The 12,449-nt window shown below is 36.2% G+C and overlaps 1 protein-coding gene across 1 annotated transcript in view; it reads left to right on the forward strand.

Annotated features, from left to right (window-relative positions):
• Positions 1 to 8,032: 8,032 nt before the first annotated feature.
• LOC588640 overlaps positions 8,033 to 12,449 on the forward strand; it is a 5,163-nt gene continuing 746 nt past the window's right edge. Inside the window, exons 1-2 of the mRNA XM_795426.5 lie at positions 8,033 to 8,327; positions 11,352 to 11,467. Coding sequence (XP_800519.2) covers positions 8,246 to 8,327; positions 11,352 to 11,467 — 198 coding nt within the window. The 5' untranslated portion in view covers positions 8,033 to 8,245. The remainder of the gene's footprint in view (positions 8,328 to 11,351; positions 11,468 to 12,449) is intronic.

Consider the following 12,449-nt stretch of genomic DNA (forward strand, 5'->3'; position numbering starts at 1 on the left):
AATATTGTACGCGATTTGAAACATTATAACTGGTAAAGCGCTTTAGAAAAAGAAAAAAAAAGTTATTATTATTATGGTTATTTTTTATTAACATGTCTTTAATACCAAAATACCATTATTTGTCCAATTATAAAGGAAAGGAGATTATTATTATAGAAGAGTATTTCTGTTCAATTTGTCTAAATGATTATGCCACTGCTTAAGTCTATTGCATTGTTTACAAGCCCAGTATGCCGACGGTATTGCACTTGACCAAACACCACCACCATTCATTTCAAAGTGCATTTGTTAGAGTAAGCACTTTCTGTTCAGCGCATGTTTAAATACATATGCTATGTTATAAAACAACTGACAATGTTATGTTGAGATTACAGGAATTTCACTTATACATGAATGTATAAGTTAATATGGTAGGTTTGATGGGAACTACAGAATTGAAAATGATTGTATGAGTAAAGGTCAATTAATTCAACTTGGTTATTAGACATGTTTTATTTTTAAGTGGAAGATGTAAGAGGTGTTGCGCCACCTCGTGCCGGAGACAGGAAGGGATATGTATGATGTGTTCAAATTTAATAGTTATTTTTATCTTGTTTAATAGATGTGGATTAAACTAAATTGAATTGAATTGAATCATCTGTATTGTATTACGTGTATAACATAATGGCTTGTTCAGACACAGATAATGTATGATGTGTTTAAATTTAATTGCTATTTTTATCTTTTTTAATAGATGTGGATTAAACTAAATTTAATTGAATTGAATCATCTTTATTGTATTACCTGTATATCATAATGGATTGCTCAGACACAGATAATGTATGATGTGTTCAAATTCAATTGGATTTTTTTTTTTTAATTTAAACGTGAACTAAACTAAATTGAATTGAATTGAATAACCTATATTGTATTACCTGTATAACATAATGGCTTGCTCAGACACAGATAATGTATGATGTGTTCAAATTTAATTGCTATTTTTTATCTTTTTTAATAGATGTGGATTAAACTAAATTGAATTGAATTGAAATTTCTTCATTGTATTACCCGTATAACACAATGGCATGTTCAGACACAGATAATGTATGATCTGTTAACATTTAATTGCTATTTTTATCTTTTCTAATAGATGTGAATTAAACTAAATTGAATTGCATCAAATCATCTTTATTGTATTACCTGTATATCATAAGGACTTGTTCAGATATTGAGCGGTGAAGCAGGGGCGAATCAGCGGGAGGGGGGGGGGTAGTGGGCACTTTTTTCTCCTTTTTGGCCTACGGGGGGCGTCTTCTCTTCTTTTTTTTTGAAATGGTGACATTAACGTTACCATCTTTTTTAAACCTATTCTTTGGGAGCTGGAGACCCAACTTGCACCAAATTATTCCAAGTAGCTGCCGTTTTCTAAGGTTGCACAATAGAATCTACAGGAGTTCTGTTACCTTTGATGTTGGAATGTTACTTTCGATGTAGGAAAGCTTGAGTATAGTGATTTTGTTTACTAAGAAATATCGTTAATATTTCACCGTTTTATTTGAACTGACAAGGGGAAAATCGAGCAGACGATAAAACATAAATAGAAAAGCCTAATTATGTTAAGAACTTTGCTTACATTTTTTAGTAGCAGTTTTAATTGGTGAAACATAATTAAAAATTGTCAATCCTAAAACCTGCAACTTCATGTGCAGTTCTTTATGATGTTGTATTTCAAATTAGTGCCCACACATGCCCAGGCGAGTCATTTTGAGAGAACCGGTCAATTTGTATAATTTAATTTTTCGAAAGCTGAAGTGATTTTATTGGCTAAATTTTCTAGTGCTTATAGAACATCTATAGGGGCATCCAAATATATCGATACTTTAAAGAATTACTATCCAGACAAACACATCTTAGAGATTGTCTCATACAAATAACTCCTGTTCAAAAATCTGACCCGCCTATTGTTCCTATTCCCATCCATTCCTATAATTTGACCCTCTTTAATTCTACGATTCCGTTTTCCTTCATTTTCTCCCCATGTCTGTGCTTTACTCTCATGCCTGTAACCCCCTTCCTCTAACTAATTTTCTCCCTCTCCCATCCCTTTCTACCTCTGTACCTTTCTGTCCCCCCCCCCCCCCCATCACTCTCGCCCTCATGCTCTCTCCATTCACCCCTTCTCTCTCCCTGCCTCTCCTCTATCTCAATTTCCCTCTCTCTTTCACTCCTTCTCCCTTGTTATTATAACCTTGTATCTCTCTCTATCTCTCTCTCTCTTTCTCTCATACTCTCCCTTGTAGCGTCCCAAAAGTGATGAATACAGATACTTCTTACAACAATACTCAGAACACACATTTAATCATTGTTTAATTCTACATTAATACCATTTATTTCAAGCTATCCAAACATTCTTTGATCCATATATAACCATTGATGACATGATGTGACGTCACACTTAATACTGCGCAGTAATTGGTCAAATCAGCTTCTAGTCTTCTCTCGGGTCGTATTTGTGCATCCCTAAAGAGTCCATGGTCGGGTTTGTTGGCAGTGAGATTCAGCGGGTTAGTCTAGATTCCATTACCGCCTCCTTGGCCTATAGAAAAAACAGACAACAATATGACATGTAAAATGCGATAAACAAGATATGGCCAGTTAAAGATAAAGGTGAGTTCTGGTTTTAAAAAAAATTAAACAAATTCTCACAGAATCAAACGAAACTTTCACTGAATGTTCAAGATTACAAATAAATGTCATTTGCAAAACAACTTTGGTAGAAAATGTATACTGGCTGGGTAATGAGCATAGAAAGATTATTAAATCAAGGTTAGTAGCCCCGACATCATTAGTTTAGTCACATATGAAGAGCTTGATTCCAAATGGAGCTAAATCCATAATGTATCAAAATTGAGTTATTTGTCTTAAAATACTGATTTCCTACATGGGGACGAAATGCACTATATAACTTTCAAAAATTTCATCAGGAAGTATGCAAATATTTAGGTAGCATATATAGCTAAATCCAAATCGGTTTCATTCCAAAAGGAGCTAAATCCACTTTGGGTACTTCTGAGTAAATCCCCTTTTTTATTTCTCCACTTTCCCTTTAGCCATGTACCTTCATGTTGTTATTTATGTTAAAGGTGTCACCCTGGACCAATAATATATGATAAGAAAACAAATCTACCCGTTATTTCTGATTTTTACTTAATTTTAGATTTTGTGGATTTAGCTCCTTTTGGAATGAAACATGGATTTAGCTCCTTTTGGAATGAAACGGATTTAGCTCCTTTTGGAATGAAAACTGTGATATGTTAGTCTCTTTCTTGTCAAAGGTTTTTTTAGTTGTGATTTCCCTATTATTATTTAAAAGGAAAGGTTTGCTACTAAATTTGAATAAATTTCAGTGACTTTCTTGAGAAAATATGAAAAATTTCAGTTATAATATCGTGTTTCATTCCAAAAGGAGCTAAATCCGCGAGAAAAAAACAAATCTAAAAATTTAGTAAAAATCAGGAAAAACTGGTAGATATTTCCTTATCATATATTATTGGTCCAGGGTGACACCTTTAACATACATAACAACATTAAGGTACATGGCTAAAGGGAAAGTGAAGAAAAAAAAAAGTCTACTCAGAAGTACCCAAAGTGGATTTAGCTCCTTTTGAATGAAACTCTTCATATACATCTTTCTGTGTACAGTGCTTGTTACTTTACCAAGACTGGGCCAAATTTATGATGATTTTGATGACTCCAGAACTTTGCAGTACACACCAATACTAACATTCTACATGATCAACTTTTTCTGATCCATTCCACACCTTTTCTTTCACAATGCAATCGGATGTCCAGAACTCACCTTTATCTTTAAACCCCTCAACATCAATAACCACGAAGAGAAAGCAAGCAATAGAGAACGGGAATAAGGAACGGAGAAACAAAGGAAGAAATGAAGAGAGAAAGAAAAAATATAACATAGAGAGAGAGGGAGAACGAAGCAAACAAACACATCAACAAAGAAACAAAGAAACTAAGACTGATGACCACTGCAAACTAAAACTTTGTGAGCGTCATTTAGAAAGGGTTGGAACAAGGTTTTTAATTATTTGATTTACTTGAGTGCATGTAAAGCCTGCAAAGATGAGAGACTATCGCTGCGACAAGCTCTAATGATATGATTCCCTCTTGACATGAACTTGCGAATCAAAAATTGTACGCTTCTTGTGATAACTTTTATGAATCTAAGCTGTATTTCTTTGGGATCGATCCACTAACATCAAATTAATCCATCAAATAGGCCTATGACAAAAATATACTAGAGGGCAGATTCAAATCCACTGGTTCCGAGACTTTTTCTGACTTGTCTATAATTACAAGATCGAGCACTCGATCTTCGTTTACTGGATGCGAGCAGAAATGTATTTTGTAAATTGAAATTACTTCTAAGAAGTCTAACATTGTACAACCCTCATAACAATGTCACCTCCCCCCCCCCCCCCCCCCATGGTAATAGTTGACCCCCTTCAATGGCTGGACTCCCTCACGCTTCGCCATTGGGAGTAAATTGGTTTGGTTTGAGAAAGAAAACAAATTATATCCACACCTACTTCGTGAATTCGAACCATTAAATATGACAGTGACTTACCACCGCAGAAAGCGACCTTGTTTCCTCGTCTACTGCACCAACAGTTCACCATGGTATCACAAGCTGAACAGAAATGAGAAGAGAAATGAAAATTGATATGCGTGAATCATAGATTGAGGATGAATGCACGAATAAGGAATTTATGGATAGAAAGGAGACACTAGGAGAGAGGTTTTGAACACGTATAGGCTAAACGTTCCGGAAATTGGGAGTTGTACTTTCTTTCTTTCTCTTTTTTTTTTCTGTACGAACCTTTTTAAGACATGTGCCCTTTAAAAATTCCGCGCCCCCTTTTGGCTTACACGAATGGCTGAAAAGGTGGAAATGTGCCCCTTTTAAAATGTTGGTATTATTAGTATGTTTGTGTGTTGTTTCGTTTTTGTTTTGCTCCATTGTCATTGCTGTTTTGACTCTCATAATCGGATGATGTAGTAAACACTTTTTTTTCTTTTTTTTAACTTGTTGTTATTTTTTGGCTTCAGAGATTATCAGAGATGCATAATAACTAAATTGTACATGTCTCTAGATATCATAATTGCACATACATTTCTTCACAAGCTCTGTATGGAAAGGAATATACGCCTAAATCTTTATAAACATGATCCGTTACAGAGTTACTAGTTTGTGTTCGCTTGATTACAGCTTCTTTTTTTATTTGTAATTTAATTTTGCGCAATCTATCACCGGCCAGTTTCTCGCATTTTCCCGCTTGTATTAAAATAAACTAAATGATTGGGTGGACTTCGATCATTGGATTCGACCCTGTTAATAAACTAAAAGATAACTCACGCTTGTATTTCTTCATGGACTGCCCTCTCTTGACAGCTAGATAATAGTCTTGCATGACAGGGTCCCTCTTCATGAACTCGACATCAAAATCCTCATCGGTCTCTTGGAACTCGAAGGCCATGGCGACCACCAGCATGGCCATGAAAGCGATCAGGATCTTGGAAACCATTGTCTAATTTTAAAAAGGACAAAATAGTTCATAATGGATTCTCGAAATAGGTTGAATTTTAGACAGCTGAAATACAACCGATAGAGAAAACTCGAGATCGTTGCAAAAGGGGGGTTTAACTTTGACATGCTGGTTAGTACACAAAACAAAAACAAAGGAAAAACAAAACGGAAAAAGCAGTAGTACATTTTTATAAGTGCCCCCTTTTAAGACTCTCTTTTTAAAAAGGGTATTAACTTTACGACCTTTAAAAACATTGGGATGGGTGTGTCAATTTTCTCAGAGAGCACTCTTTTTCTATAACTGAAGTAATGCCATCATTGAAGATAACAAGGGCAGGGATGGGATTACGTTTAAATAGGCAAGAATAAATAGGGTACTGTGCAGTTTGATGTCCTCTTATGATATTGATCAAATACAAAATATCAAACATAAAATAAAGAAGAGCAGGCGCATCGTAATGTCACAAGTGGGATGCAGGATTATAAAACTATAAAGCCTATAATGTAGGTTTGTTTGTTATATTTGTATACATGTATCTTAACAAAAGCTCTTCAAAAATATTATCATTTTAATTGTTCCAATAAAGCCCTTAATACATACTTCACAAAAATGAAATAAAGTATAGGAAAATTATTAAAAAACGATTTATAGTAGTAATAATTATTTCCTTATATTGTTCAAAATTTTGAAAGACAGCAAAATGTTGTAAGTCGCAACAATACTTACGATTTTGTGAAATTGGCTGGCTTGGTGAGTAAAGTTGAATGATGCTCGTTGATCGCCTTAGCTCTTGTTCTTCCAAGCCCAACCCATCCTCCCTTATATACTCTAATCCCGTCTCCCATGACTGACCCATCTCCGGTCGCGGTAATGAACCTGGCATTTGATTGGTTGATCCTTTATTAAGTTAGATAAATGGAGCTTGTATAATTACTCAACCAAGAAGTTCATTCCTTTACTTTCTTTCGTTCTAATATGGTAAGCATTACCAAGGTTGCTTCATATAGGCATAAGTTTGATTAGTCTTATTGGCTTAATCGGTGTCAGTGTTCTGTTCTGATATTCTCGAGTCACACATACCAAACCAGGGGCGGCGGAGCGTCTTTAATCGGAAGGGTGAAGGGCACCTTCTAAAAAAGGATACTCACGAGAGATGAAAGAGTGGAAAAGCCCGCACCAAGGCAAAGACGCGCTTATCCCGTGCAGGGCTTCAGTTTCCAGTGGGACGTGTTCATCGGCACTTATGGAAATATAAAAGAGGCGCTTATTATAAAGAAAATGGTTCTTTGTTGAAGTAAAAGGGGCACCTACCAGATTTGAATCGGGGCATTAATTAAAGATGAAAAGGGGGCAAATATGAGAAGGGGAAACGAGAAATAAAGGACCAGGGGCATTTATTAGAAAGGAATGAAGTACTTCTTACAAAGGATAACCTAAGTTGGCCCGGACAGCGTAGTGGCACTCGATAAAGTTTTTCGCCCTTATCTTACACATTAGAATATATATATATATATATGTTTCAGTATAATTTCGAAGTATCTCGAATTAGCTCTGCTCTCTAATAGCGACAGTATTTTGTAGGCCACTTTATAATCACTCTACGTTTAATATCTCTCACTAAACAACAATTATTTTCTTTCTCGCAATCACTTTGCAGCTCGGCCTGTTTGTGTATTGAAAAATGCTGGTAATTAAAAAATGAGGGTATGCATGCTTTTCCGAGGAAGATAGGTTCATTACCTTTCGTTCAAAGGGATACGTGTCAAAATAAAAGGGACACATATCAGAGGTGAAAATGGGCACTCATAATAAGGTAAAGAGGTACTTCCTACACAGAAAAAGAGGCCATTGTCAAAGTAAAAGGGGGCACCTCTCAGATTTGAATAGGGTCAATTATCTGACACTGTTAGGGGCACTTTGCCTAAGAAAAAAGGGGCATTTTGGGGGAACTTACAACATTGGCGGCACTGGACCCCCCCCCTCCCGCCTTCGCCTCCCGCCTCCCGCCTCCTTCCAATAAGGAGCATGGTCCATTGTTTCCTTTACCTATATCTGAGCGTCCTCCTCTTTGGATAGATTTCTTGTTACTCCCTTTTTTTGAGCGGACCTCTTGTCGCCCTCAATTTAAATACAAATTGTTTCTCACATTATGAAACAATTTACCCCAAGAGAGCTGCCGATGCAGAAAATCCACACATATTATATTTTTCTTTTGTTTACCATATGTTATAAGATACACATGTTTGAAGCCTTACAAATACACTGGTTAATTTTCGAAAGGCCAGACCAACAATTAAAAATTAGCAATTATTAACAATTTATTACATAGCTATCGAATCTGCGTAACCCGGTATGACTTGCATGAGCGTAAGTTTATTGGGTCAACGCTTCAGTTAATAAGTTAATAGATGATTAGGTGACATGGGCATTCTTCGGTTTATCAAGTTGTTGATACGATAATTAAACATATCTAAGCCGCGTCGAGAGTCGTTGATTTGTAAATTGGATCACAGAAGTCAGACTTCTATTGTTATTCTTATAATCCCATTGATGAACATCTCATCGGACTGTCAAATTGAATAGGGATTCAGTTGGTTTTACTCAACAGACAAACAGACATATAGACATAATCGAAGGAGACAAAGAACTGAAGCTACACAATGGCGTCATCTATAAGTATGAGTTCTCAACTGGTAGCTGTGATTCTGGCTTCTATTGTGGCCGTTGCTAGTGCAGGCTTTGGTACGTATGTTTGTATATATCAGCTGTATCAATTAAAAATAAAATGCGGCACACAGTGTGTGCGGGCAAGCACTGAATCCAATGACCGGGGTAATAGTATATTTGTAAAGCGCTTAGAGACATTTGTGTTAAGCGCTATATAAGAATTAAATATTATTATTATTAGTATAACATAATTTCGAATTATTATGATAATAAAAAGGTGTTACTTTATCCAGGGTAATAATAATAATATATTAGATTTGTATGGCGCCAAATCCTCTTGAAATCAAATGCTCAGGGAACACTTTTCAGTAGCCTCATAAGTTCCAATGCTGTCCTTCCTGTGGTCGCGGCCCTGTAATTATTATTACTTCTGCCTCGCCAAGTACCCATTTAACACACCTAGGCAGAGAGGGGCAGAATAATTTGTGCAAAACGCATTGTCCAAGGGTGTAAGCACCGAGTAACGATTAAACATAGGCCCTCTCGTATAGGAGTTGAGACTGCTTTCTTCGCTACACAAAATTGCATTACATTAAAGCAGTATACAGTGTGTAAGTGTAAAAACGTATGTGGTGACGAGTTGATCTCAACTACGTGCAATTAGAAATTTGAATATTTTCATGAACGCATTATTTTTGTTAATGGATTAAATGAACTTTGGACTTGGAATTTAAAAAAAAAGAATTTGAGTGAACTGAAAGTAAATAAGATCACCTTGAAATGTGGACCCCTCACTTAGACTAAGGCCCTTTCCATTAGTGTCTTCGATCATTATGTAAATTTTCAATAACATGCCATTATATATTGATTAACTTTATAGATACAAATATACATGTATCTACCCTAGCCCACACGGTTAATCTTGTTTTATAATTAACAGTCATGTACATACAAACTTGACCTTGGGTGAAAAGCTTCAGGACTGAGAGATTTGTGTATTAAACTGGAAGACTAAGTTTGGTCATTTCTGATTAAAGGGATCGTTTAACAATGTTAAATCTGAGATGCACGGCCCTATGTGTTATCAGTGTTTGTGATATGGTGTAATATTGAAGCCCTAAACAAAATTGCTCTTCGAAATGATCAAGAAGTGCCTCAAAAAAGCAAAAACCTTTAAGTGACCGGTTTTACCATACTCGTTTTCCCAAATAGACTGTAGTGTTATGAAAACCTTTTGGCAAACGCATAATTTGATTTCGATTTTCAATCATAAATATCTTGATAATCAGACAGACGATCAGCTTGTAAAAGTCATGGGGTTCCTGACTGACCTAAATGTTTATAATTATCATTGCACCATGAGCTAAATCAAGGATTTTTTAAAAGGATCTGAGACAAAGTTACCAGATCCCTTTAAAATGCAACCTAGAGTTGACCAAAATAATGATAATAATGATATGGATTTGCATAGCGCTTATCAATAAGAAATACCGTCTCTAAGTGCTTTACAGTTATTATGGGGATTATTCTTAATTTTCTGGTCACCGTGAGGGCATATGGTAATTAATAACACAAAAGGCTTTCGTCATCCTACCAGGTCCTCATCTCTCTCCTGGGTATGGAGTGGTCAATGTAAATGAATGACTTGTCAAAGGACATTAGTGCAGTGTCGGGGATCGAAGCCACGACCTTTGTATTTCAAGTCAAGTGCTAAACCCACTCGTATACTACACCTCTCCTAGATAAATATATATATAGAAAAATAATAAGAGAGGGAGGAAGAGAGATATAGAGAGTGAGAAAGAGAGGCAGAGAGAGAGAGAGGAAGAGAGAGAGAGAGAGTGAGGGAGAAACAGAGAGAGAAACAGGGAAAGAGAGATCAAGAGAGTGAGAGAGAGAGACAGGGAGGGGATAAGGGAGGAGAGAGAGAGACATAGAGAGAGAGAGAGAGAGAGAGAGAGAGAGAGAGAGAGAGAGGGGGGAGGGGATCGGACATCTAAAACACTATAAGTAAATCTACTTCAGTATCAATTTTGAAGGGAGGATATTAATCAGAGAAAATTTAGCTATTATGAAATAAATGTAAAACGAGAAGCTTGTGAGAAAAAACAGGAACAACATATTTATTCATACGAAAAAAAAAGGAAAAAAATTATCTGCGCCCACCACGATTGAAATTTATGGTCTAGTCATAATATTCACAAACAGAAATAATGATAAGCAGTTTCAATATATGAAAAGGATGGGCTATATTGAAGTCAAAACTCTTTTAGCCTTGCAAAAAACGCCACCCGTCTATAAAAATTAAAAAATCCACCCCCACTTGATGCTTCCTCATATCGTTCAGTCATGATTGAAGCCTGTTATTGAGCGGTCTTTCTTATTTAAAGATGCGGGTTCCACTGTAATTACTAGTTAATAGTGTCTGTCTTATTAGCAACGTTTTATAGGGCTTATGTAAACAGTCGATATGAAAGGTTACTGTGTAGATCGTAGCATACATCTTATCTCATATTATTGGACTTTATCTGCAGGTGACTGGTGTGGTTATTAACAGACCTTCAAGATTGTGGTTGGTTTAAAGTTCATGTTCGTCACACCCTTTTTGGTATCCCTATATGAACTCACCGAGGAAAAGACAATTAAAGCATCGCAGATTTTTTTTCTAAAATAGAGAGCATGGAGGGCGGGGGAGGGGGGAGTCCGATTACACAAATTTCCTGACGAGCAACATAAAAAGGGAAGAGGATATTAGGAGAAGGGGGAGGGGAGGGGAGGGGGTTCGATTACCCGAATTACCTGACGAGCAACATAAAAAAGGGAGACAGATAATTGGAGATGGAGGGGGCGTCGGGGGTTTCGGACCCCATTTGTGCATTTAGTCAGAGCATTGTTTCTACTAATTGCCCCTTCCTCATTTTAAAACTATCAATGTTGTTTTTGATTATTTTCCTATTCGTTATTAAATTATTCTTTTGTGGATGAGACCCAATGATCAAACCCCTGAAGTCGCCCTATCTATGTTGGACATAATATAAGAAATGTTTTCCCTCGTTTTCTTGAAAAGTAAAACCATTTTGTTCATCTTCATCTATATAGGTCCGTCTGCCGATGGTGAATGGACAGATGCCGATCTGGTTTCTTACAGCGTGGTTGGGGGCGTGGCAGGAGCCATACTCCTTGTAGCAATAATGCTTTATTGTCAATTACAAAACGTAAGTCAATTTAATGATTATTATTATCTCACGTGATTTTTTAGGAAGGTTGTACATTATTGATTACAAAATATTTGCAATATAATATTGAAAATGAAGGAATAAATGGAAATGGATTAACCTAAATACACTGAGTGGTTTTAAAGGGGTTGTGTGTCCCTATAGATTTTCGAGGCAACCCCTTAAAAAATTGTGAGGCATATGTAGAAAATTAAAGGAAAAACAAACAATGATAGCAAACTACCCTCAGGGAAAGACGAAATATCAGAAAGGTAGACTTTGTGAAAGATTGAAAGAAGAGATATCCGTGACTATGTCACAATCCATTGACTAAAACTGCCAATTTGAGATTCACATAGACTTAGTGATCTCATATTATAAACATTCTTTGCTTTCTGATTTCTGTTCCGATATTCTTTCAAACTTACGCCATTCTCGTTATATTATTTGTCTGATTGAATACCAATTAACTTATTACAAGGACTGGATTGCCCTAATGACCATCAAGTACCCACAGCCTCCAAAAGCTTTCCCCTACAATATCTACTAGAACTACTCCAGCCTACATAGACAAAAAGTGCTGTTTATGGGTGTTGTGGTTCAGTGGATAAGTCTCCTGACTGTGATCCACAGGGTATGGGGTTCGAATCCATGTCGCAGCACTAATGTCCTTTGACAAGATATAAATATACCATTTTCACAGACCACCCAGGTGAGATGCAATATGGGTACCCATGCAGCAGGAATTAATTCCTGAATTAATAAATTAATTAATGACCAGGAGTGGCAATGTGCCAGACATGAGCGCTGTACAAGATTCTACTATTGCCATTATTATTATTAATAATATTATTGTATAAGAGGAGGCCCAGTATTCTTAAAATGTGAAGATTAGCAAAACAAATAAATAAATTACGGAAAGGAATTTTGGAATAAAATGAACAAGAGAAAAGAGGAAACAAAAGATTATCAGGAGGATATT

Source organism: Strongylocentrotus purpuratus, unplaced genomic scaffold, assembly GCF_000002235.5.
Source record: "Strongylocentrotus purpuratus isolate Spur 01 unplaced genomic scaffold, Spur_5.0 spur5_contig_856, whole genome shotgun sequence".
NCBI classification, from domain to species: domain Eukaryota; kingdom Metazoa; phylum Echinodermata; class Echinoidea; order Camarodonta; family Strongylocentrotidae; genus Strongylocentrotus; species Strongylocentrotus purpuratus.